At 43.6% G+C, this 27,462-nt stretch overlaps 1 protein-coding gene across 2 annotated transcripts in view; it reads right to left on the bottom strand.

The window, feature by feature from the left end:
- Positions 1–19,723, bottom strand: part of ARL13B (ARF like GTPase 13B) — a 61,085-nt gene extending 41,362 nt beyond the window's left edge. For both annotated transcript variants that reach the window (XM_073668179.1, XM_073668178.1), the window contains exons 1-4: positions 19,540–19,723; positions 18,950–19,137; positions 12,890–12,960; positions 6,045–6,294 (exon numbers count right to left, since the gene is read on the bottom strand). In XM_073668179.1, coding sequence (XP_073524280.1) covers positions 6,045–6,294; positions 12,890–12,960; positions 18,950–19,011 — 383 coding nt within the window. In that variant the 5' untranslated portion in view covers positions 19,012–19,137; positions 19,540–19,723. The remainder of the gene's footprint in view (positions 1–6,044; positions 6,295–12,889; positions 12,961–18,949; positions 19,138–19,539) is intronic.
- Between the last annotated feature and the right edge of the window lie 7,739 nt (positions 19,724–27,462).

The following is a 27,462-nucleotide window of genomic DNA, read 5'->3' on the forward strand; positions in this document are numbered from 1 at the left end:
AGTTGCGCTGTGGTGTGAGAAAGATAGTTGTGGGAATGCCTAACATAGTCCGTTATAATTAGTAGGTTATGGCTGTATATTTTACACATTGGTATTCCCCAAATAGCACATACTTGCAGTGGATATCTTGATGACAGTGCAAATATACAGTGAAGGAAATAAGTATTTGATCCCTTGCTGTTTTTGTAAGTTTTCCCACTGACAAAGACATGAACAGTCTAGAATTTTAAGGGTAGGTTAATTTTAACATTGAGAGATAGAATATCCCAAAAAAAAAAAATCAAGAAAAATCACATTGTATCTAATTTATACATTTACTTGCATTTTGCAGTGAGAAATAAGTATTTGATCCCTCGGGCAAACAGTTAATACTTGGTGGTAAAACGCTTGTTGGCAAGCACAGCAGTCAGATGTTTTTTGTAGTTGATGATGAGGTTTGCGCACATGTCAGGAGGAATTTTGGTCCACTCCTCTTTGCAGATCATCTCTAAATCATTAAGATTTTGAGGCTGTTGCTTGGCAACTCGGAGCTTCAACTCCCTCCATAAGTTTTCTATGGGATTAAGGTCTGTAGACTGGCTAGGCCACTCCATGACCTTACTGTGCTTCTCTTTGAGCCACTCCTTTGTTGCCTTGGCTGCATGTTTTGGGTTATTGTCTTGCTGGAAGACCCGACCACGACCCATTTTTAATGTCCTGGAGGAGGGAAGGAGGTTGTCACTCAGGATTTTACGGTACATGGCTCCATCCATTTTCCCATTGATGCAGTGAAGTAGTCAGTAGTAGTAGATTTTGCATGGTGCCCCAGATCGATGTCGATTGACAGTCATTTTGCATTTCTTACATTTTCTTACTATTGCACCAACAGTTGTCTCCTTCTCACACAGCGTATTACTTATGGTTTTGTAGCCCATTCCAGCTTTGTGCAGATATATGATCTTGTCCCTGACATCCTTAGAAAGCTCTTTGGTCTTGCCCATGTTGTAGAGGTTAGAGTCTGACTAATTGAGTCTGTGGACAGGAGTCTATTATACAGGTGATTATGTAAGACAGCTGTCTTTAATGCAGGTAACGAGTTGATTAGGAGCATCTAACTGGTCTGTAGGGGCCAGAACTCATAATGGTTTGTAGGGGATCAAATACTTAGTTCTCACTGCAAAATGCAAATCAATTAATCTAATTTATACAATGTGATATTCTTGATTTTTTATTTTTTTGGGATATTCTCTGAATGTTAAAATTAACCTACCCTTAAAATTATAGACTGTTCAGGTCTTTGTCAGTGGGCAAACTTACAAAAACAGCAAGGGATCAAATACTTATTTCCCCCACTGTACATCAGAGGTGTTATATTACATACACATTGACTGCACTCAAATCAGACAGTACATTCTTCCATATACAAACCCTAAAGTAACCACAGATGTAGGATGTAGTTATTAGGGTTGTCTCTCATAATTTATGAAGGGATCATAATTTAAAGATTTATTAACTGGACAGACTCGTAGTAATCGCACCCAGATTAAGACGCACGAGCCAAATCACTGCTCATACAATAGGTGCAATATACTGTATATCAGTAAGTGTACATGCAGTCACATTGAGGTGGTGATCTCACAATCAGTATTATCCTTATAGTGACGTATTACACCGTACATCACCGCTATGCCCCTATTACATGCGGTCAGTGTACCCGGCCGCATAAAGATATAGGCACAGCTGATCGCTGCAGGTACATAGGATAGCGATCAGGCTCAGTATAGATGTGCTGAGATGACAATGATCTCCAATAAGGAGTGATGTGTAAAACAGCGGACCATACCATTCACATCTGCAGCTGCTGCTATCTTATGCAGCTCAGCACGCCCGGCCGCGTGAGAACGCCAGCACAGCTGATCGCTGCAACTTCAATCTGGCACAGGCAGCGGCTGTCCTCATGCGCTGTGATCGACGCGTCTACATGTACTGTCACAGTTCTAATGTCTGATGGGGTATATGAATAATTCCCCACTCAACTACCACTGGAATAACTCGGGACACAGTCCCTGACGCGCATTTCGCCAGTATACCGGCTTTTACTAAGGGCCAAAAAAAAGGCTGTTAAAGATCAATTTTAATATAGAATAATTTTATATTTTTGCTTAATAAAGGTTACTTTTTATTCACATCTTTTCCTCTCCCAATACTTCCGGTACCACTGCATTTACAATTTTTCCATGCTCAGCACCGCCCTGGCCATCCAGTGTTGAGAGAAGTACAGTGCTTTGCACCATTATTTGCACCCCTTCATTTTTTTCATAGACTGCACAATATCTTCATAAACAAATGGAAATGTACAAAAGTTACATCCTCAGGATTTTTTAATTAGGGGTCCAAAGTAATACAATAATAAAACATTTGTTTTTCAACTTCCGTGTTGCAATTTCAAAGAAAAAAACGAATAAAACAGCATGTGCAGCAATATAGGCACCCCTAATTAATACTTGGTTGCGCACCCTTTGGCATTGCTGACAGCTTCCAAACGTTTCTTGTATACATCTATAAGCTTCTTGCTCTTCTCAGATGGAGTTTTCTCACACTCTTCCTTTGAAGTTTGTTCAAGCTCTTGAATGTTTGCAGGGTTTTTTTTTCCCCAATGGCAGATTTCAGCTCACCCCAAATATCTTCAATGGGATTGAGGTCAGGACTCATTACTGCCCATTTTAAATAACAGTCCATTTTTTCTTTTTCAACCTTTCCTGTGTACTTTTGGATGTGTGCTTTGGGACACTGACTTGCTGAAGGACCCATGATCTTCATCTCAGACCAAGTTTTCTTACACTGGGTAGGACATTACGCTCCAAAATCTCGATAATTCTCTGATTTCATGATTCCTGTGATATGGTCAAGGCCTCCAGTACCAGACGCAGCAAAGCAACCCAACAGCATTATGGATCCTCCACCATGCTTAACTGTTGGTAAGGTGTTTTTTTCCTTATAAGCTCCATTGCGCCGTCTGTAAACAAACTATTGCTATACATTGACAAAAAGCTATTTTTGTTTCATCTGTCCATAGAACATTTTCCCAGAAGGAGTGTGGTTTGTCAAGGTACTCTTTGGCAAAGATCAGTCGTTCCTTTTTATGTCTTTTCTTCAGCAATGGTTTCTTCCTTGGCCTTCGCCCATAAAGCTTTGCTTGGTTTAGTGTGTGGCATATGGTACTTGTTGAAACCATGACCTCAGACTGTTCCAGGTTGACCTTCAGGTCTTTAGACGTTTGACGTGGTGGTTTTTCCACCATTCGCACCAACCTTTGAAGACAATTTTCCTCTTTCCCCCACGTCCAGTGAGGTTGACGGTTCCATACTTGGCAAACTTCTTAATAACATTGCGCACTGTTGAAATTGGGATACCACAGTCTTTGGAGATGGCCTTATACCCTTTGGAAGTCTTGTGTTTGCTAATAATAAAACACTGATTCATAGGCTAATTCATGTCACATTGGTGCCGACAATCACAGGTGAATCTCTTTTGTGATTTACCACAGTATAGTGCTGTCCAATTCAGGTTGGTTGCAGTTCTGTGCCGCCAAGCGGCCAAGAACGCCGAGAACACCTCCGTGCAGGGAAAGGTGTACAGGGGACACAGGGCTGAACCAGCTTTGGGGACCCTACATTAACAGCATGAGTAGGTGTCCGATATTATAGGTGGGTTTCTGATCCAACATGATCGTTTTTTTCTCAGCTCTACTTTTGCAGAACCCTGGTCCTGAAGCCTTATCAGAAATCAATGGCAGATGGACCAGAACACTACAAATCTACAATTACAGGAGACATCCTTGTTGCCTCTCTGGTTATACAGGACTAGATAAACAGGACCCTTTTTTAAAGAAACAGCATCTCGCAGTCCATAGGCTGTGAGTAATACTACAGCTAGTCCAGGAAACTTCTACGCAACCCCATGTAAAGCCTAGCCATCTTCTTCTAATCCAGTATAAGCCATTTAATAGGGTGCATAGGCAGGGATCCTAATGTGGCAATCTGAATATTTATTACCAAGGTGTGTCTCATTCTGACGGACCTTGCCACCCTTTTGTAAGCATAAGGCTACACTATGGGACACCAAATAGCGTAGGCTTTACTAGAAGGGGCATACACTGGAAGATGGTTAACGTGCATGTTTCTACTGGTTGGAAAAAGTCATTTGAGCATCAAAACTAATCGCCATTTATCAGAAGGGCAATACATATCACTCAAAGATCCTTTATTGTGATGCTCTGCAATTGGCAAACTTACCACGGCTATACATAATCTCATGTCTGGAGAACCACAAGGTTCTGAAACAACGGTGTCCGGTAAGCTCATCCATGACCTCGGATCTGACGGCCTTGCTGTTGACTAATCTACATGACATCTTGGTTCAATCATTTTCCTACAGCACAACATGTTGATGATGTGTCATTATACAGCATAGGGATCTGAGTTCAGCAATCCCATATTTCTGGTTTCAAGTTGGTAACTTTAGGGACTTTTTGTGAGCGTGTATACACACATCCAAATATAAACTCTCCCAGTGACTTCAGTAACAAAAAAAAAAAAAAAGTCAGGGCAGATCCTGTGAAGAACACAATAAAACTAATGTATATTGGTTCACTTTTGCATTATTTTGCACGCCATAGATGTTTACGCTTTAACAAGCATTTAAAAAAAAAAAGTGTGAACTCAACTATTTCTCAAGACTGTGGAAATACAACTGCTTAAAGAGTAATGTCACTCAAAAAAATAAATAATAGGCGGAGAAAAGCTGTGCCTCTACTGCCACCTATAGGTGCGGAGCCGCTAAATCTGAGGTGCACAGCCTTGTCTGTTTTGAGGGTCACATTGTCATAATAAACGCTTTGAAGGACTGCAATATAAATTAATTTTTGAGAAAGTCATGGCATATTAAAAGTATTTTTTGTAGGTGGGAAGAGTTCAACTTTCAGGAATCCCATCTTTCGGAAGAAGGGTGGGCTCTGTCTACGCAGTCAGCACTCTGAAAAGAGTAGGAGGCTTGATCAAGTGTTTCTCTCTAAAAGAAATATGGCTGATTAATAGCCTGGCATTTCACAACTTCTTCTTACTCCAGGGGATAAAGCCATCAGGGCATATCGCCTCTTCCCTAGTTCATACACTCCTTTAGGCCACGTTCACATGTTCAGTATTTGGTCAGTATTTTACATCAGTATTTGTAAGTCAAAACCAGGAGTGGGTGATAAATACAGAAGTGGTGACGTGTTATACTTTTCCGCTGGTTGTTCCACTCCTGGTTTTGGCTTACAAATACTGATGTAAAATACTGACCAAATACTGAACGTGTGAATGTGGCCTTATACAGTGCCAAACAGGGATCAAGGGTCTCTCTCCTTCTGATATATGGGGGATCCAGTAATTTGCACCGCAGTGCTCCACTAGTACTGGTCTGTCCCTGCTCCTAAGCTGTGTGCCATAGCTCTTCTCTCGGTGTGTGTCTGCTCACATGTGGCTGAAGTAACATGCGCTTAACTCATTAAATGGGTTCTTCAAGAATGTAGTGAAACAGCCCTTGTAACGGTGGGCAGTCTGAAGACGTCACAGCTCCCGTGATCTGTGTCTCAACTTACAGAAGATGTGCCCCTGGTAGAAATGCCAGGGGATGAAGTAAATCTCTGGAGTAAGCTACACCATTAAAGTGGTGCAACCTTTCATTACTTTGACAGGTGGCGATGGCATTGGGCACTCCTCGTACTGCCCATGCTACACTCATATTGGCATAGCTGGCAGGAACTGGCGTGAAAATAACAAAAGTGGCGATATTTTTTAAGCAACTTCAGAGTTGCGTAGAAATTTTAAGACTTAGTAATTCTTAGTGAACAGTGACTTAGTGAAGCCGGTGCCTTATTGTCTTTTTAGATCTCTTAAGAAGGTCTGGAAAAGTCTTGTGTGAATGTTTTGTGCAGGAAAATATTTACGCAAGATAGTAATCATCTACTACAAAAATCCCAGAAGAAAAAGGAATTAGACTCCATAGACAGATGCTTTACTCACACTAATACTGGTTTTCCTGCAATCTTGGGATGTCGGAGAACCTCCGCCACAGTCTCCTTTGTTTCTTCCATCCTGTCGACATCACTGGAATCAATAACAAACACCACTCCATAGGACTCGGCGTAATAGTTCTTCCAAATGCCACGGATCTGCTTGCCACCGCCGAGATCAAACATTGTGATGTCAAATCTGCCCTGTCGAATATCTGCTTTGGAGAAGCCCACGGTCGGGGCCACATCTTGTGGAGATTCTGTAACAAAGGAGCAATGGTCAAGAATGCAGGCGCCATGTTCCAGAAATAACACGAGTATGTGCTACGTTTTATCTAGCCGCGTGTTGTGTTGAAAGAACAAGGTCTCCTGCTGGACGTTACAATAAAATGTTTAACACTTCCATGGCAGCTGTCACTACAGTAAGAAATGTTAGGAGCTCTTCAGTAACATTAACTACTGTACACAAATGGGGCGGTTCATCAACACCGGCGATTCAATCGCTGCAGTAGATGAGGGGGCTCATGCCTCTTAATGAATCAGGCGAGGCGTGTAGTGGCGTGCACCCCACCACAACTCTTACTCCAGCTTCAGCTGGAGCTGGAGTAAGATTTGCAGCATATCGAATGCCGACACACGTCATGAATTTGATGAGTAAGGACGTCCATGTCCCAGCTATGCCCACTTTGGGGTGAAAATAGAAAGAAAACACCAGAAGTTGCATTTTTTTGTGATACCTCACGTTGCGCCCAAAATCTTGAGACTTTTCAAAGTCCTTTTTGCCAAAAATCTGACAAAAATGCTTTGATAAATAGCCTCCAAAGTGTCAAGGAAAGTAATGTATACACTGGAGGAAGTGGTGGAGTCGGGGTGAACCTCTTACTACATGGTCTTTGAACCCTGACCCAGACCTTACTGCAAGAGACCACAGACCCGACATATAAAACCTGTCTCCTGTTTTTAGCCACGATCTTGCTCCGCTCTAGTACTCCATTAATGACCCTGTCCATCAAAAAAAAAACATACGTAGATAATGTGATGCTATATTGACAATCCGATAAAAGCACAGTGCTCGCCGCTCTGGGGAGGTGACGGGCCGTGAGACAGGCAACGGCCATTTAGTATATCAAGATGCTTCTAGCAGCCTAATATTGCTGATAATCAGGTGCAAATCAACTGTCTAAAGTCAAGGAGGTGAGGACACTGGGGTTGTCCGGTCTTCTGATAAATGTCCGCAGTCACTCTATGCGTCCACAGACCAGGGCTGTGGAGTCGGAGCCCATTTTGGTGGAGTCAGAGTCGGTATAAAATGGATCAAGTCCAACTCCTAAAATATATAATAAATTACAGTACAGTAGTTCAATGTAGTTTGTGGGGAATATTTTTTTCATAAGCATTTAGGAAAGTTATGAAATGTCCTATAAATGTCTGTCCTATTCCTGATCTAAGGGTCTAGACTTTTAGCTGAGATGAATCTGTGTTACAGTAAATTTATCACTTAAGGCTAAGTGCCCACGAAGCAGAAATGCTCTGGATTTTTTCTGCATCTCCCATGCGTTTTTCCCGCCAGGTAGAAGCGTTTGTCAAGCGTTCTTCACTTGCATTTCCGCATGCGGGTTATCAAGCGCTTTTCCAAGCGATTTTAATATAACTTGGAAAGTGCTTTACAACTTGGTCACACTATAGAAAAATATATGAAGCCTGATGAAGAGACCTGCGTAGTCTCGAAAGCTTGCAATTTGTTACCATCTTTTCAGTTAACCATTAAAAGGTATCAACCACTGAGGACTCTCAAATCTAAATATTTTTCTATCTACTGGCTAACAAGGTACAAGAATATATATTTTCCCTAGGTCACACTATATAAATCCATGCCGTCTGATCAAGTTACGATGCTGGAAATGCAGCATCAATAGAAAAAAAAAAAAAAACATTATACTCCCCTGGTCTCCTTCTCCGGTGTCTTTGACGGCTCGCGGTGGTGTAAAAAGACCTTCCATGACGTCATTTAGTCATGTGACAGGTCACGTGGCTGCCGACGTTAGCGGTCGCGTGACCTGTCACATGACTATATGACGTCATGGAAGGTCCTTTTACACCACCACTAGCCGCCGAAGACACCGAACGCACCGTACAGGAGACCGGGGGCCATCAGAAGGTGAGAATAATGTTCTTTTATATTTTAATTCTTTTTTAACCCCTTTACAACCCAAGCTGGTTTGCACGTTAATGACCAGGCCAATTTTTACAATTCTGACCACTGTCACTTTATGAGGTAATTACTCTGGAAGCTTCAACGGATCCCACTGATTCTGAGAGTGTTTTTTCGTGACATATTGTACTTCATGATTGTGGTAAAATTTCTTCGATATCACTTGCATTTATTTTTGAAAAAAACTGAAATTTGGCGAAAATTTTGCAATTTTCAAAATTTTTATTTTAATGCCCTTAAATCAGAGAGATATGTCACACAAAATAGTTAATAAATAACATTTCCCACATGTCTACTTTACATCAGCACAATTTTGGAACCAAAATTTTTTTTTTTTTTATTAGGGAGCAATAAGGGTTAAAAGTTGACCAGAGATTTCTCATTTTTCCAACAAAATTTACAAAACCATTTTTTTAGGGACCACATCACATTTGAAGTCACCCTGAGGGGTCTTTATGACAGAAAATACCCAAAAGTGACACCATTCTAAAAACTGCACCCCTCAAGGTGCTCAAAACCACATTCAAGAACTTTATTAACCCTTCAGGTGCTTCACAGGAATTTTTGTAATCTGGAAGAAAAACATGAACATTTAACTTTTTTTCACAAAAATGTTACTTTAGACCCAGGGGTAACAGGAAAAAATGGACGCCAAAATTTGTTGCGCAATTTCCCTTGGGCACACCGATACCCAATATGTGGGGAATAACCACTGTTTGGACGCACGGCAGGGCTCGGAAGGGAAGGAGCGCCATTTGACTTTTTGAATGTAAAATTTGCTTGAATAATTAGCGGACGCCATGTTGCCTTTGGGGAGCCCCTGATGTGCCTAAACAGTGGAAACTCTCCCACAAGTGACACCATTTTGGAAACTAGACCCCTCAGGGAACTTATCTAGATGTGTGGTGAGCACCCTGAACCCCCAAGTCCTTTACAGAAGTTTAGAACATGGTGCCGTGAAAATAAAAAAGTAAAACTTTTTCTACAAAAATGATGTTTTAGCCCCAATTTTTTTATTTTCACAAGGGTAAGAAGAGAAAATGGACCCCAAAAACTTTTGTGCAATTTCTCCTGAGTGCGCTGATACCCCACATATGTGGGGAAAATACAGTGTTTGGGCGTACGTCAGAGTTCAGAAGGGAAGGAGCACTGTGTGACTTTTTGAACGCAAAATTGTCTGGAATCGAAGAAGTGACATTCACAGGGCAAATAAATTATTTATATGCATGCGATAACCCATCCGACCAGTTTATTTTATTATGTCCTCATCGATGTAAATTTATGTTGATGTGATGTCTCTGGATGTTTTCTACTACCAAATGCAATGTATAATTGTTTATAAAACAAATCAAGCTTAAAAAAAATTGGCTGGAACAGAGAATGGACGCCATGTCGCATTTGGAGAGCCCCTGATGTGCCTAAATAGTGGAAACCTCCCACAAGTGACCCCATTTTGGAAACTACACCCCTCAAGGATTTTATCAAGGGAACATTTTGAACCCAGAGGTACGACACAGAATTTGATAACATTAGGTCATCATATTGAATAAGTTGTCATTAGTCTTGAGAGCAAGCGCTCGCTACTTGAGTTTGCATCGGGTACTCCGGTATGCACCATGTATTACGGGTGCTCGAGTCCCCGCCCGCATGTTTCACGGTTATTAGACTCCCAAAAAAAAATATGCGGGGATCGCTCGTACATGGCAGACAATCCCCGAAAGGTTTTTTTGGCCGCGAAGCATATGGGGTGGAGACTGGAGCATGTCACTTGAGCACCCGCAATACTCAGTGCATACACGAGCACCCGATGCAAACTCAAGTAGCGAGCACTTACGCTCAACACTAGTTGCCATATCGGCATCTTTTTTTTTTTTTTTAATTTTGAAAAAAATCCCAACCCTAACCCTTGCCCTAGCCCAACCCTAGCCCAACCCTAGCCCAACCCTAGCCCAACCCTAGCCCAACCCTAGCCCAACCCTAGCCCAACCCTAGCCCAACCCTAGCCCAACCCTAGCCCGAGAGTTTATTTTTTAAGCCGTTCCTCGTGTGGTATAAGTGATTAGACAACTTTATTCTTCGGGTCGGTGCGATTACAGCAATGCCAGAATCATAATCGGGTTTCTATGATTGACAACTGTCACACACTAAAAGACGCATTTTTTTGTAAAATCTATTTTTTGCATCGCCATATTTTGAGAGCTATAATTATTCCATATTTTGGCAGAGTCATGTGACAGCTTGTTTTTTGCGGGATGAGTTGACGTTTTTATTGGTGCCATTTTAAGGCATGTGCCATTTTTTGATCACCTTTTATTCCGATTTTTGGGAGGCAGAATAAACAAAAAACAACAATTCAGGAATTTTTTTTTTATTTTTTAATTCTGTTCCGCGTGTGGTAAAATTGATAAGGCAGCTTTATTCTTCGGGTCAATACGTTTACAGCGGTACCACATTTATATCGTTTTTCTATGTTTTGGCGCTTTTACATAAAAGCAATTTTATAGAATAAATTATTTTTTTGCATCGCTTTATTCTGACAGCTATAGCTTTTTTATTTTTCGGCTGATGGAGCTGTATGGCGGCTTGTTTTTTGCGGGACAAGATGACGTTTTCAGCTGTACCATTTTTATTTATATTCGTCTTTTTAATCGCGTGATATTACATTTTTTGTTTGGCGGCATGATGATAAAGCATTATTTTTCGCTTTTTTTTTACCGTGTTCACTGAAGGGGTTAATTAGTGGGACAATTTTATATGTCAGGTCGTTCCGGACACGGCGATACCAAATATGTGTACTTTTACTGTTTTTTTTTTTTTTTTTTTTTTTAATAATATTTATTGATGGGTACATTATGTTTTTATTTTTGGTGGATTATTTTTTATTTTAAAATGTTTAATTTTTTTTTTTTTCCCCCACTTTCTGACGCTTATTTTACTTTTATACTTTGTCCCACTATGAGACTTTCACTTTTTTTATTCTGATCGCCTGCATAGCACAGGAATGGAGCACCATCCCTGTGCTATGCAGGTTGTCAGCACTGCACAGGGAGAAGATCGTTTGGTCATGCACTGCGCATGACTAAAATATCTTTCTGCTGTCTGGTGACCCGGATGTTGTCATGACGACATCGGGTCGTCATGACGACATCCGGGAAGCAGCGGCAGACAGCGCTGGAGGCCGGAAGAAGAGGTGAGTATTGCGATCACCTCCCCTTGCCACCGCAATGCTGCAATCGACTTCGATCACAGCAATGCCGGGGTTAATGTGCTGGGAGCGGTGCGAGACCACTCCTTGCACATAGTACCGGGTGTCAGCTGTGACTATCAGCTGACACCCGGTGGCGATCGCGCCTGCTCAGCCTGTGTGCGGGCGCGATCACAAAGACGTATTAATACGTGTCAGGTTCTTAAAGCCCAGGGCGCAGACGTGTATTAATACGTCTTGGGCTTTAAAGGGGTTAACTTCAGGTTCTATGGTACCCAGGTCTAGAGGAGAGTCTCCTCTTCTCCAGACCCGGGTACCATCTGCGCATTGAATCTCTTAATATCCGCATGTGTACATGTAGTCATGCGGATATTAAGCGATTCAATGCAAGTCAATGGCGGCAATTACGCCGCGTTTCTGAGAAATTAATGGACGTGCTGCGGATTTTTCCGAAATGATAATCCGCTGCGGAAGTTACCCCAGCATGTGCACAGCACATGGGGATTATCATTGGGGACCATGGCAGACCTTCTACCAATCGTTTATTAAGCGTTTCTACAGCGGAATTGCCGCTGCAGAAACACTTGAAAAACGCATAGTGGGCACACAGCCTAAACATGAGCCATATATGAGGGAGTCGGAGCCGGTGTCATGGAAATTGAGGAGTCGGAGGTTTGGCTTACTGACTCCACAGCCCTGCCACAGACCACTGAATCCTTACAGCACGAGTAAGTGAATTACTGAGAAAATAGTCATACCATATAAAATAGCTAATAAATAGCGTTTACCTTATGTCTACCCTACAGATGTCCTTTTATTTTGTTAGGATGTTTGAAGATTTAAAAATTTTGCAGCAATTTTTCATCGTTTCAAAGGAAATGAACAAACATTTTTTTTTTAGGGACCTATTCAGTTTTGAAATAACTTTGGGGGGGTCCTATATATTGGAAAAACCCCAAATGTGATATTAAAAAAAAAACAGCACCGTTCAGTATATTCAGAAAGGCTGTCAGGTAGTTTATTAACCCTTAAGGCGCTTTTCAGGAATTAAAGCAAAGGGGCATGACAGGAATGTAAAGTAATATTTTTACCACCTAAATGTTGCTAACTTCTGAGCAGGTGAATAGGTCCCTATGGCCGGCAGACTCTAGGGCCATTACTTGGCTGTGAATTGCCATGGCAAACATCAGGACCACACAACCACGATCTGTGTTAACCATCTAGATGCCACTGACACCATTGGCAGCAGCATCTAGGAGGTGCAGACACCGATCATGGCTGATGCAGCAGGGCGTCAGCTATTCTGGACAGCTGCGGCACTTTCATCCATCAAGTGATGTTGTTCTCTTATTTCCCAAGTTAGTGAAAAGGCGCATTGCTGGTCATTTAGGGGTTAAAGGCAGTGCATTTTGTGGGCTGCTTATACCCCATGACTTACCTCCTTGGATGCCTTTCACAGTTGCAGTTTTGCCGGCATTATCCAAACCCACCATCACCAGAGTCACTTTTCTATAAAGAAGGAAAAGAAAATGACAATGACACAAATACCTTTCACATTATTTTTTCACATACAGCAAGATAAAATAAAATATATTTTTTTTTTAAAAAGCCGTCATTGTGTGTCCACCTATTAAATATGGAAAACCTGTAATATGAGATTGGCCTATAGTGCCATTTATAATACCCTGTCCTCTTGTGAGGCGGAGGGGTCCCTTGAGTCCCAGGACATGGGTGTGACAGAGACCTCCGCACCCTGCCCCTCATCACTGTGGGGATGGACCTGGCCAGAAATTACAAAAAAATAAAAATAAATGCACTTATTATTACACAGAAGCAAAACCAACCAGGTCCTTACAGACTCAATTACAAGATGTGACAGCGTCACCGGTCACTATCTGACAGTGACCCCTATATACCACCGTAGCGTCAGATAGATGTGCTGACATAACTAATACACCAGATCATGCAGATTACCGAGATTAGATTATCAGGACGCCGGGAATACAGAGCCGCTCCACAACCAGTCACATCAGAGAAGGCAGAAATGATTAACAGCAGAACCAAGTATTGGGACACATGAGCTTCACCAGGGATTTTACAAGGAGACTACAAGAAAAACACCTGAGCTTTTCAATAGGACTTATAGTCTAATCAGTCTTCTCCAAAGGAAAGACGTCCACCTACAGAAAGCTGCCTTGGGTTCTTACAAAGCAGGTACAGATAGGATGGGTGAAAAAAAAAAACATTTCTGGAGATGTAAGGGGTCCAGCTTCTCCTTAACCACCACCAGCTGGTGCATGGAGACTACTAGGCAAAGCAACGCTCGATACGGATCTCGCTGTCAGTCACCGTTACAGCCGCCGCTCTCTATACACTAAGCGGTGACCGAAACTGTACCAGTGCCACCCCTATAACTGAAAGAGCAATCCTGCTGGGGGAATAAAATTAATTTCCTCCTGGCAGCGGGGCTCTCAGAGCGGATGTCACACAGTATCAGAACGCTATTAACCTGCCGATTCACCCCATATCTGCAGGTTAATAGTGCTATTTTACATGACAGGTTTCCTCTAAAGGGATTGTCTGGTCATATGATAGTGATGATATACAGTACAGACCAAAAGTTTGGACACACCATTTAAAAAGATTTTTCTGTATTTTCATGACTATGAAAATTGTACATTCACACTGAAGGCATCAAAACTATGAATTAACACATGTGGAATTATATACTTAACGAAAAAGTGTGAAACAACTGAAAATATGTCTTATATTCTAGGTTCTTCAAAGTAGCCACCTTTTGCTTTGATGACTGCTTTGCACACTCTTGGCATTCTCTTGATGAGCCTCAAGAGGTAGTCACCGGAAATGGTTTTCACTTCACAGGTGTGCCCTGTCAGGTTTAATAAGTGGGATTTCTTGCCTTATAAATGGGGTTGGGACCATCAGTTGTGTTGTGCAGAAGTCTGCTGGATACACAGCTGATAGTCCTACTGAATAGACTGTTAGAATTTGTATTATGGCAAGAAAAAAGCAGCTAAGTAAAGAAAAAGGAGTGGCCATCATTACTTTAAAAAATTAAGGTCAGTCAGTCCGAAAAATTGGGAAAACTTTGAAAAAGTGTCCCCAAGTGCAGTTGCAAAAACCATCAAGCGCTACAAAGAAACTGGCTCACATGAGGACTGCCCCAGGAAAGGAAGACCAAGAGTCACCTCTGCTTCTGAGGATAAGTTTATCCGAGTCACCAGCCTCAGAAATCGCAGGTTAACAGCAGCTCAGATTAGAGACCAGGTCAATGCCACACAGAGTTCTAGCAGCAGACACATCTCTACAACAACTGTTAAGAGGAGACTTTGTGCAGCAGGCCTTCATGGTAAAATAGCTGCTAGGAAACCACTGCTAAGGACAGGCAACAAGCAGAAGAGACTTGTTTGGGCTAAAGAACACAAGGAATGGACATTAGACCAGTGGAAATCTGTGCTTTGGTCTGAGGAGTCCAAATTTGAGATCTTTGGTTCCAACCACCGTGTCTTTGTGCGACGCAGAAAAGGTGAACAGATGGACTCTACATGCCTGGTTCCCACCATGAAGCATGGAGGAGGAGGTGTGATGGTGTGGGGGTGCTTTGCTGGTGACACTGTTGGGGATTTATTCAAAATTGAAGGCATACTGAACCAGCATGGCTACCACAGCATCTTGCAGCGGCATGCTATTCCATCCGGTTTGCGTTTAGTTGGACCATCATTTATTTTTCAACAGGACAATGATCCCAAACACACCTCCAGGCTGTGTAAGGGCTATTTGACCAAGAGGGAGAGTGATGGGGTGCTACGCCAGATGACCTGGCCTCCACAGTCACCAGACCTGAACCCAATCGAGATGGTTTGGGGTGAGCTGGACCGCAGAGTGAAGGCAAAAGGGCCAACAAGTGCTAAGCATCTCTGGGAACTCCTTCAAGATTGTTGGAAGACCATTTCCGGTGACTACCTCTTGAAGCTCATCAAGAGAATGCCAAGAGTGTGCAAAGCAGTCATCAAAGCAAAAGGTGGCTACTTTGAAGAGCCTAGAATATAAGACATATTTTCAGTTGTTTCACACTTTTTTGTTACGTATATAATTCCACATGTGTTAATTCATAGTTTTGATGCTTTCAGTGTGAATGTACAATTTTCATAGTCATGAAAATACAGAAAAATCTTTTTAAATGGTGTGTCCAAACTTTTGGTCTGTACTGTATCCTTGAGATAGATCATCAATATCAGATCGGTGGGGGTCTGGTACCAGCACCCCACCACATAGCTACTCTAGAGGAGCTGATGTTCAATAATCGGCAACAGCCACTACTGAGCACAATCCTGCTGACAGGTGCGCTTTAAACACATCCAATTGTGGAACTTTTTATTATTCCAAGATATATTAATTAAAATGAAGTTTGTTCATGGGAAAACCCCTTTTAAGAGGATAAAAACCATTGATGGGAGGAGGAGGGCTTCTTTAAAGGGGCTGTCCAGTACTTTTAAAAATATGCCTATGTGTTTTAATGATAAATAGAAGCTTCTTTCTAATTACCTCCCGCTGCTGTTTCTGCCTGTAAGTGGCGCTATCGGTAGCCACTCACAGGCATCACTTGACCCCCGGCTGCAGCCGGCTCTGACATCTTTAGACGTCACGACAAGTCCAAGCTGCAGCCGGGGGTCTCTCTTCCGCGTTCCACCGGCAGATGCTGGGCTGTGGGTGGGGTTGCCCCGCACGTCACACCCGGCATCCACCGCGCGCTCTCCCTGCCCCCATTAATTGGAAAAGCGCTCGGTAGATGCTGGGTGTGACGCTGGGAATAACCCCACCCACAACCCAGCAACCACCTCAGGGACCCCAGCGCTGACTCACGCCCCACTTGATGCAAAAAAGAAGAAAGAGACAGTGAAATATGGAAATGCACACCTACGAGTCAATAGTGTTAAATCAAACAATTCCAAAATGTATTAATGTGCACTGACACAAACATGCCAAAACCAATTAAAAACAGAAACCGTACAAAAAGACCATGTCCACAAGTAATCAATAACCTGAAGGTACAGATAATGACACAGATCAATTGCTAGGTACACTCTCCCATAAGAACATGTTACAAATAACCACCATACATGAAATACTGCAGTTTGGTTGAACAAAATAGCAGGTATAGAGGATCATATAGGCAGAAACATGTAGGTATATAGTATAATAAAGATATAGAACTCAAAACCAGGCGTCCCTTGAGAAAATATTTAACCTCAGTATAGCACCTATATAATGGATCATATAACACATAAAAAACCTGAAATGCAGACTAGTGTAGCCACTCCAACCTGTCAAAGGCAGTGTTACTCATATAGACCCCCGTGTGGTGGGATGAAGAGAAATGCATGTGGATGTAGCGGGGAAAATGGGAGAGGGACCATAGGAGTGAGCGAAGCCCACGCGTATCGCTGTCAATACGGCTTCATCAGGGTAGGTCCTCATTTGATGTGACGTCAGCAGGGGATCACGTGCTGCCTGTGAGAGGCCAGAGATAGCGCCGCTCACAGGCAGAAACAGCACCAGGAGGTAATTAGAAGGAAGCTTCTATTTATCATTAAAACACATTGGCATATTTTAAAAATACTGGACAACCCTTTTAAAGGGGTTGTCCACTACTTTATATGATCCCCCAATGTATTCCCCCAGGGCCATAAGTATTTCTCTAAATACCTTGTGGTGCCTTTTCTGCCTGTGAGTGGCGCTATCACTGGCCGCTCACAGGCATCACATGACCCCCGGCTGCAGCCGGCGCTGACATCCGCTGACGTCACGACAAGTCCAGGCTGCAGCCGAGGGACCCTCTTCCGCGTTCCACCGGTGGCTGCTGGGTTCTGGGCGGGGTTACCCTGCATCCACCGCGCGCTCTCCCTCTCCTCATTCACTGGGAAAGCGCGCGGTGGATGCTGGGTGTGACGCACGGGGTAACTCCGTCCACAACCCAGCAGCCACCTCGGGGAGTGCACCACTGATGTCACACCTCACTTAACGTGACATCAATGACGGGTCACATGATGTCTCTGAGCGGCCAGTGATAGCGCCGCTCAGAGGCAGAAAAGGCACCGAAAGGTATTTACAAAAACACTTCTGGGCCCCGGGGGGATACATTGGGGGGTTCATATAAAGTAGTGGACAACTTCTTTAACCACTTTACAGCCTGTGCCGTAATAGTACGCACAGGCTGTAACCCCGGTTCAGTGAGGGCTCTAGCGCTGAGCCCGCACTGAACCGGGCACATGTCAGCTGATTATTACAGCTGACATGTGCCCACAATAGCCGCTGGTGGAATCGCGCCAGAAGCGCGTCACTTACCCCGCCCATCGGTGACCCCGTCATGTGATCGCGGGTCACCGATGGGTGGGCATGACAACCCTGGGTCTGCAGTAGACCCCAGTGGTTGTCATGAGCTGGTCGCTATGAGTGCCACCTAGTGGTCGGCGCTCATAGCACAGGACCATTTCTGCTACATACAGGTGATCTGCTGATCATCTGTACGTAGCAAAGGCGATCGGACAGTTGCTGCTTCTTGTCTCCTATGGAGACTATTGAAGCATGCAAAAAGTGAAAAAAAAAAAGTTTTTAAAAATATTAAAAAAATTATAAAAGTTTAAATCACCCCCCTTTCGCCCCATTCAAAATAAAATAATAATAAAAAAAAACCACATACACATATTTGGTATCGCCGCGTTCAAAATCGCCCGATCTATCAATATAAAAAAAGAATTAATCCGATCGGTAAACGGTGTAACGAGAAAAAAATTCTAAACGCCAAAATTACGTTTTTTTGGTCACCGCAACATTGCAATAAAATGCAATAACAGGCGATCAAAACATCGGATCTGCCCCAAAATGGTATCAATAAAACTTCAGCTCGGTGCGCAAAAAATAAGCCCTCACCCGGCCCCAGATCCCGAAAAATAGAGACGCTACGGATCTTGGAAAATGGAACTTTTTTTTTTTTTTTTTTTTTTTTAACCAAACTTTGGAGTTTTTTTTCACCACTTAAATAAAAAAGAACCTATACATGTTTGGTGTCTACGAACTCGTAATGACCTGGAGAATAATATTGGCAGGTCAGTTTTACCATTCAGTGAACGTGGTAAAAAAAAATTTAAAAAAAAAACATCTGTGGTATTGCACTTTTTTTGCAATTTCACCGCACTTGGAATTTTTTTTCCGTTTTCCCGTACACGATATGGTAAAACTAGTAATGGCATTTAAAAGTACAACTCGTCCCGCAAAAAATAAGCCCTCACAAGGCCATATTGACCAAAAAATAAAAACGCTATGGCTCTGGGAACAAGGGGAGCAAAAAACGAAAACACAAAAACGGAAAATCCCAGGGTTGAGAAGGGGTTAAGACTGAGCACAGAGCTGTCCTATAACATCCACAAGTGGGCGCACTTTTCTGTAGCTCCAGATCAGCCGTGCGTCTACAACTCACCTCACCGGCTGACGCCATCGCTTAAACCAACTCCTACAGCAATTCGCCATTAGACTAAACATGGGAGATACAAAGCAAAGACCAGTCCGTGCTGCTGCGGCGGGAGCCCTATGAAGGCTTCAACATCATGGCCGCTGTATGGCGCCCACTACCTTCCTCCTCTTCATCAGCTTCTGCAAAAAGGAGTCCTGAAATAAAAGAAAACGGAGTAATATAAAATGATATTCAATAAAATGACGATTATAAGAGTTTCTTTATCAAATGAAACTCCCAATATTTGCAGTCGGGTGCATGGAGCCCAACCCCCGAGCTCACACAGAGATAGCATTAATCAGACACAGCGCCTCTCCTGTCTGCAGGTGGTGCCTGGTACTGTGGCTCCACTGCTGATCGGTGCACCTGTGTGGTCATCACAGACTGGAAGGTTTCTATGCGATTTCTATGCAAAGAAGACATGAATAATGGTGTAGAAAATAACAAGAGGAGCCCACTGATGGCTGCAGCTTCCTATGGGGCCCTCAGCAGACACTGACATGTGACAGATAGATGAGCACATTACTATATGCAGCAGCAGCATCCACAGGACCCACCTCACCACCGCCGCCGTGTATGGGAGCCGTGACCGGCAATGGCCACACACAGCACCGACTACATAGCGGCCGGTCCTCCACAGCCTGAGATTCCTCACTACAGACTGACGGACAGACACCACAGAACACACCGGAAGCTGCAGACTCTATGGTAACCCAGCAAACACTTTCCTGTGGCTGAAAGCCACGCCCCCTCTCTCTTTTCCAGCCAATAGATATTTTGATTTCAATTTACCAATAGCGAGGCGCGACTCCTAAGTAATTCCTTGGAGGAGATGTTAGAAGAGCGGTGATTGGCTACCTGGAGGTTTTTGTTATGGTGTTTTTGTGTAATTACAGGAGGCTGCAGAGATTTGTTGTGTAATCCGTACAGGGAGCGAAGTGAAACTACAAGTCCCAGCAGCCTCCTGGGTAAATCCAACGTGTAGAATGTGTGGAACCAATCAGAATGCACTGCTCGTTTTTCAGAGAGCGTGTGAAAAATAAAAACAGTGCGCTGATTGGTTGCCACAAGCAGCTACGCCACTTTTCCTTTGCACCAGTTTTAATACACCGATGTCATGGCTACAAATGTGCAACAAGTGACTAGTGAATGGGATTATACCAAATCCTACTTTATACACACTGGGGGGAATGAATGTATCATCCCAGGGTTTATGGGTAGGTAAGGGAGGGAACCTAAACCTTCCCCTAATAATTTCCCCTATCACTTTCCCTTCCTGGCCACAGAGGTTGGCATCCTAATTAAGCAAGTCGTGGCTCCCCCGTCACCGTCTTCTTACCCTGATTAACCCTACATGATCCTGGATACTAATAACCAAAAAATCCTTTTATTTTAAGCCCAGCAAGATCTGGGTGATAATATTAGCAATCAGCCGAGTTATCTACAAATGGACATAAAGGGACCATGTCCAGGGCAAAAAATGGCTTGTATTACACGAGGCAAATCACTGCTACTCACAGAGGTATAGTATAGATATTTCTAAATCACATTTAAAGGAGGTTTTCCCACAAGCAAAAGTTAATTTTAATCAATAGATCTTAGAATAATAATAACTTTCACAATTGGATGTGTATGAATAAAATGTTCCTGTGCTGAGATAATCTTATAAATGTGCCCCTGCTGTGTACTGTGTAATGGCTGTGTCTGACCGTGCAGGAACACAGTCTGATCATACCACAGCTCCTGGGCAGGGGAGGAAGCAAAAGAGTATACAGACAGGACCGCAGGGGATCACAGCTGATTCTTTCTTTGATTTAAAACATTGTTCAAAAACAGACAGGGAAATGTTTTACCTCACAAAAAGAATCAGCTGCGATCCCCGGCTGTAATGTCTGTATTCTCTCTTTTGTTTCCTCCCTGCCCAGGAGATGTGGTATGATCAGACCATGTTCCTGTACGATCAGACACAGCCATTACACAGTACACAGCAGTAACCTTTAACCCCTTTACAGCCCATGACGTATTAATACGCGTCTGTGCCCTGGGCTTTAAGAGCCTGACCCGTATTAATACGTCATGGCGATCGCGCGCACACACAGGCTGTGCGGGCGCGATCGCCACCAGGTGTAAGCTGATTGTCACAGCTGACACCCGGTACTATGTGCAGGGAGCGGTCCCGCACCGCTCCCGGCACATTAACCCCCGCAATGCTGCGATCAAAGTCGATCGCTGCATTGCGGTGGCTAAGGGGAGGTGACTGCAATACTCACCTCCTCTTCCGGCCTCCAGCGGTGTCTGCCGCGGCTTCCCGGGTGTTGCCATGACGACCCGATGTCGTCATGACAACATCCGGGTCACCAAACAGCAGGAAGATTGTTTCCTCATGCGCAGTGCATGAGCAAACAATCTTCTCGCTGTGCAGCACTGACTGCCTGCATAGCACAGGGATGGTGCTCCATCCCTATGCTATGCAGGCGATCAGAATAAAAAAAGTGAAAGTCCCAGAGTGGGACAAAGTAAAAAAGTGTAAAAACTCTCAGAAAGTGAAAAAAAAATTGTAAAAATATTTTTAAAAAAATAATCCACCAAAAATAAAAATATAATGTACCCATCAATAAATATTATGAAAAAGAAAAAAAAAAAAACAATAAAAGTACACATATTTGGTATCGCCGCGTCCGGAACGACCCGACCTATAAAACTATCCCACTAGTTAACCCCTTCAGTGAACACGGTAAAAAAATAAAATAAAAATAAAAAGACGAATATAAATAAAAATGGTACCTCTGAAAACGTCATCTTGTCCCGCAAAAAACAAGCCGCCATACAGCTCCATCATCCGAAAAATCCAAAAGTTATAGCTCTCAGAATAAAGCGATGCAAAAAAATTTTTTTTTCTATAAAATAGCTTTTATTGTGTAAAAGCGCCAAAACATAGAAAAACTATATAAATGTGGTACCGCTGTAAACGTACTGACCCGAAGAATAAAGCTGCCTTATCAATTTTACCACACGCGGAACAGAATAAAAAAAAAAAAAACAATTCCTGAATTGTTGGTTTTTGTTTATTCTGCCTCCCAAAAGCTGAAATAGAAAGCGATCAAAAAACGTTACGTGCCTGAAAATGGCACCAATAAAAACGTCAACTTGTCCCGCAAAAAACAAGCCGTCACATGACTCTGTCCGCCAAAATATGGAAAAATTATAGCTCTCAAAATATGGCGATGCAAAAACTAGATTTTACAAAATATGTGTCTTTTAGTGTGTGACAGCTGTCAGTCATAAAAACCCGATATGATTCTGGTATCTCCGTAGTCGCATCGACCCGAACAATAAAGTAATCTCATCACTTATACCGCACGAGGAACGGCGTAAAAAAATAAACGCTGGGGTTGGGGTTAGGGTTGTGCTAATGTTAGGGTTGGGTTCCGAGTTGGGCTAGGGTAGGGTTAGGGTTTTGTTTTTTTTTTATAAAAAAAAAATAAAAAATGATGATATGGCAACTAGTGTTGAACGCAAGTGCTCGCTACTTGAATTTGCATAGGGTGCTGGGGTATGCATTGAGTATCGCGGGTGCTCGAGTCTCCGCCCCATATGCTTCGCGGCCAAAAAAAACTTGCGGGGATTGCCTGCCATGCTCGAGCGATCCCCGCATGTTTTTTTTGGGGTGTCTAATAACCGTGAAACATGCGGGCGGGGACTCGAGCATTTCACTTGAGCACCCGTCATACATGGTGCATACCGGAGTACCCGATGCAAACTCAAGTAGCGAGCGCTTGCGCTCAAGACTAATGACAACTTATTCAATATGATGACCTAATGTTATCAAATTCTGTGTCGTACCTCTGGGTTCAAAATGTTCACTATACCCCTTGATAAAATCCTTGAGGGGTGTAGTTTCCAAAATGGGGTCACTTGTGGGGGGTTTCAACTATTTAGGCACATCAGGGGCTCTTCAAACGCGACAGGGTGCTCACCACACATCTAGATAAGTTCCCTGAGGGGTCTAGTTTCCAAAATGGTGTCACTTGTGGGGGGTTTCCACTGTTTAGGCACATCAGGGGCACATCCGCTAATTATTCAAGCAAATTTTACATTCAAAAAGTCAAATGGCACTCCTTCCCTTCCGAACCCTGCCGCGCGCCCAAACAGTGGTTTTCCCCCACATATAGGGTATCTGCTTACTCAGGAGAAATTAAACAACAAACTGCATGGTGCAATTTATCCTGTTACCCTTATGAAAATGCAAAAGTGGGGGCTGAAAAACATTTTTGTGGGAAAAATGTGAAAATTTTATTTTTACGGCTCAATGTTATAAACTTCTGTGAAGCACCTGGGGGTTCAAGGTGCTCACCACACATCTAGATAAGTTCCCTGTGGGGTCTAGTTTCCAAAATGGTGTCACTTGTGGGGGGTTTCCACTGTTTAGGCACATCAGGGGCTCCCCAAATGCAACATGGCGTCCACTAATTATTCAAGCAAATTTTACATTCAAAAAGTCAAATGGCGCTCCTTCCCTTCCGAACCCTGCCGCGCGCCCAAACAGTGGTTTTCCCCCACATATGGGGGTATCGTCTTACTCAGGAGAAATTGAACAACAAACTGCATGGTGCAATTTCTCCTGTTACCCTTATGAAAATGCAAAAGTGGGGGCTGAAAAACATTTTTGTGGGAAAAATGTGAAAATGTTATTTTTACGGCTCAATGTTATAAACTTCTGTGAAGCACCTGGGGGTTCAAGGTGCTCACCACACATCTAGATAAGTTCCCTGAGGGGTCTAGTTTCCAAAATGGTGTCACTTGTGGGGGGTTTCCACTGTTTAGGCCCACAGAGGCTCTCCAAACGCAACATGGCGTCCGTTAATTATTCAAGCAAATTTTACATTCAAAAAGTCAAATGGCGCTCCTTCCCTTCCGAACCCTGCCGTGCGCCCAAACAGTGGTTTTCCCCCACATATGGGGTATCTGCTTACTCAGGAGAAATTGCACAACAAATTTTGGGGTCCATTTTTCCTGTTACCCCTGCGAAAATAAAAAAAATTGGGTCTAAAGTAACATTTTTGTGAAAAAAGTTAAATGTTCATTTTTTTCTTCCACATTCCAAAAATTCCTGTGAAGCACCTGAAGGGTTAATAAAGTTCTTGAATGTGGTTTTGAGCACCTTGAGGGGTGCAGTTTTTAGAATGGCATCACTTTTGGGTATTTTCTGTCATAAAGACCCCTCAAAGTGACTTTAAATATGATGTGGTCCCTAAAAAATGGTTTTGTAAATTTTTTTGGAAAAATTAGAAATCGCTGGTCAACTTTTAACCCTTATAGCTCCCTAATAAATAAAAAAATTTGGTTCCAAAATTGTGCTGATGTAAAGTAGACATGTGGGAAATGTTATTTATTAACTATTTTGTGTGACATATCTCTCTGATTTAAGGGCATAAAAATTCAAATTTTGAAAATTGCAAAATTTTCAAAATTTTTGCCAAATTTCCGTTTTTTTTCACAAATAAACGCAAGTGATATCGAAGAAATTTTACCACAATCATGAAGTACAATATGTCACAAAAAAACAGTCTCAGAATCAGGGGGATCCGTTGAAGCGTTCCAGAGTAATTACCTCATAAAATGATAGTGGTCAGAATTGTAAAAATTGGCCTTATCATTAACGTGCAAACCACCCTCGGGGGTAAAGGGGTTAATAATGAGCTACTAGAGCTGCAGTATCACAGACAAAAAATACCTTATAGCTGATGTGGATGAAAAGTCCACTAAAAGGCCACAGCATGTCACCAAATGAAAAGAAACCCCACATAGCTACCATTATTTTGCGACCTCAACATGTTTCCCCATTTCTGTTCATGGTTCATCAGGAGGGTTTCTTGAGGTAACCCATTGGAAGATTTAGGATCACTTGTGGTTTCAGATGTTCATATTGTGTGTTTCTCAGCATGTTATTGCAGCAGGTTCCACATAGGGCGAGAATACTATGCTTGTTATGGGTTTAGCAGCAGAATCCATACGGGGCGAGAACACCATGCTTGTGAGTTTAGCCTCAGGTTCCACATGGGGCGAAGACACCATGCTTCTGGGTTTTGCAGCAGGTTCCACACAGAGCGAGGACACCATGCTTCTGGGTTTTGCAGCAGGTTCCACACGGCGCGAGGACACCATGCTTGTGGGTTTTGTAGCAGGTTCCACACGGGGCGAGGACACCATGCTTGTGGGTTTTGCAGCAGAATCCATACGGGGCGAGGACTCCATGCTTCTGGGTTTTGCAGCAGAATCCATACGGGGCGAGGACACCATGCTTCTGGGTTTTGCAGCAGAATCCATACGGGGCGAGGACACCATGCTTCTGGGTTTTGCAGCAGGTTCCACACGGGGCGAGGACACCATGCTTGTGGGTTTTGTAGCAGGTTCCACACAGAGCGAGGACACCATGCTTCTGGGTTTTGCAGCAGGTTCCACACGGGGCGAGGACACCATGCTTGTGGGTTTTGTAGCAGGTTCCACACAGAGCGAGGACACCATGCTTCTGGGTTTTGCAGCAGGTTCCACATGGGGCGAGGACACCATGCTTCTGGGTTTTGCAGCAGGCTCCACACGGGGGGAGGACATCATGCTTGTGGGTTTAGCAGCAGTTTCCACACGGGGCGAGGACACCATGCTTGTGGTTTTTGCAGCAGGTTCCACATGGGGGGGAGGACATCATGCTTGTGGGTTTTGCAGCAGGTTCCACATGGGGGGGAGGACATCATGCTTGTGGGTTTTGCAGCAGGTTCCACATGGGGGGGGGACATCATGCTTGTGGGTTTTGCAGCAGGTTCCACATGGGGGGGGGGGACATCATGCTTGTGGGTTTTGCAGCAGATTCCACACGGGGCGAGGACACCATGCTTGTGGGTTTAGCATTAGATTCCACACGGGGCGAGGACACCATGCTTGTGGGTTTGCAGCAGGTTCCACACTGGGCGAGGACACCATGCTTGTGGGTTTAGCAGCAGAATCCATACGGGGCGAGGACAACATGCTTGTGGGTTTGCAGCAGGTTCCACACGGGGCGAGGACACCATGCTTGTGGGTTTAGCAGCAGAATCTATACGGGGCGAGGACAACATGCTTGTGGGTTTGCAGCAGGTTCCACACGGGGCGAGGACACCATGCTTGTGGGTTTGCAGCAGGTTCCACACGGGGCGAGGACACCATGCTTGTGGGTTTGCAGCAGGTTCCACACTGGGCGAGGACACCATGCTTGTGGGTTTGCAGCAGGTTCCACACTGGGCGAGGACACCATGCTTGTGGGTTTTGCAGCAGAATCCACACGGGGCGAGGACACCATGCTTGTGGGTTTTAAACCAGATTTTAGGTAAAATCTGAAACTGGAAAAAATTCCGAACCTACATGAAATCTTCTGATGGAAATGTCTCCCAGGGGACGAGTAATTCCCAGCTACACTGGGATGTGGAGGCGAGAGATAAGGAGCCTGAGGCATTATTGTGGATATCAGTGCATAGTGTTCGATGTCTCATCACATATTCTTAAAGTGATTTACCAAAAAAAGTTATCCTCCTTCCATAGAACAGGGAATAATTTAGTGATCGTAGTCAGACCCCCAGTGATCCCAAGTACAGAGCCTGTGCAGAGCCCTATCTGAATGGTCGAGTATGCTCACCTGCACTTCATTGTCTATGGGACTGCCACAAATAGCCCATTTATGTCAGCCATACCAGGCCATGCACACAACTTTAAAGGGGTTGTCCAGTGAAAACAAGTTATCACCTATCCACAGGACAGGTGATAACTTATTGATCAGTGGGAGCGGACTGCTGGGACCCGCACCGATCACCAGAACAGAGAACTTTTATCCCCGTTAGAATGGAGCAACAGTATGCATGCTCCAGTGCCGCTCCATTCATTCCCTAGTGACAGTCGAGCATCTGACCTGCCACTGCATTTTGTAATGGGGATAAAAGTGCCCCAGTGTGGATAACAATTTCCCATTCTGCCGATCGGTGCGGGTCCTAGCGCTCAGACCCCCACTATCAGTAAGTTATTATTGCCGATATTGTGGATAGGCAATAACTTGTTTTAACTGAACAATCGACTTAAATACTCCCTTTGGAACAAAGAAAGGACAAAGACCCTTAGGGCAGGTGCAGATGACTGTATTTTTGGACCGATTGCGATCCAACAAAACATCAGATTGCACTCAGGCCAATGTTATTCTATGGGGCTGTGCATAATGTTAGATTTTTTTTCTTCAGACCGAGTCTGTGCAAGGAAAAAAAATCGCAGCATGCACGACTTACATCTGTAAATCAGATTGCACTCGGCCATGCAAGTCAGTGGGTCCGTCAAAAAAATCAGACAACACTTGGATGTCATCTGAGTGCAGTGCGATTATGATCAGAGTGTGGTTAGTATAATCGGACCGATTTTCTTGGATGAGAGAAAATTCGATCTTGTGACCCTAGCCTAACAGATAT

Source organism: Phyllobates terribilis, unplaced genomic scaffold (assembly GCF_046119375.1).
Source record: "Phyllobates terribilis strain yellow unplaced genomic scaffold, ASM4611937v1 Scaffold_2__4_contigs__length_985480577, whole genome shotgun sequence".
Lineage (NCBI taxonomy): Eukaryota > Metazoa > Chordata > Amphibia > Anura > Dendrobatidae > Phyllobates > Phyllobates terribilis.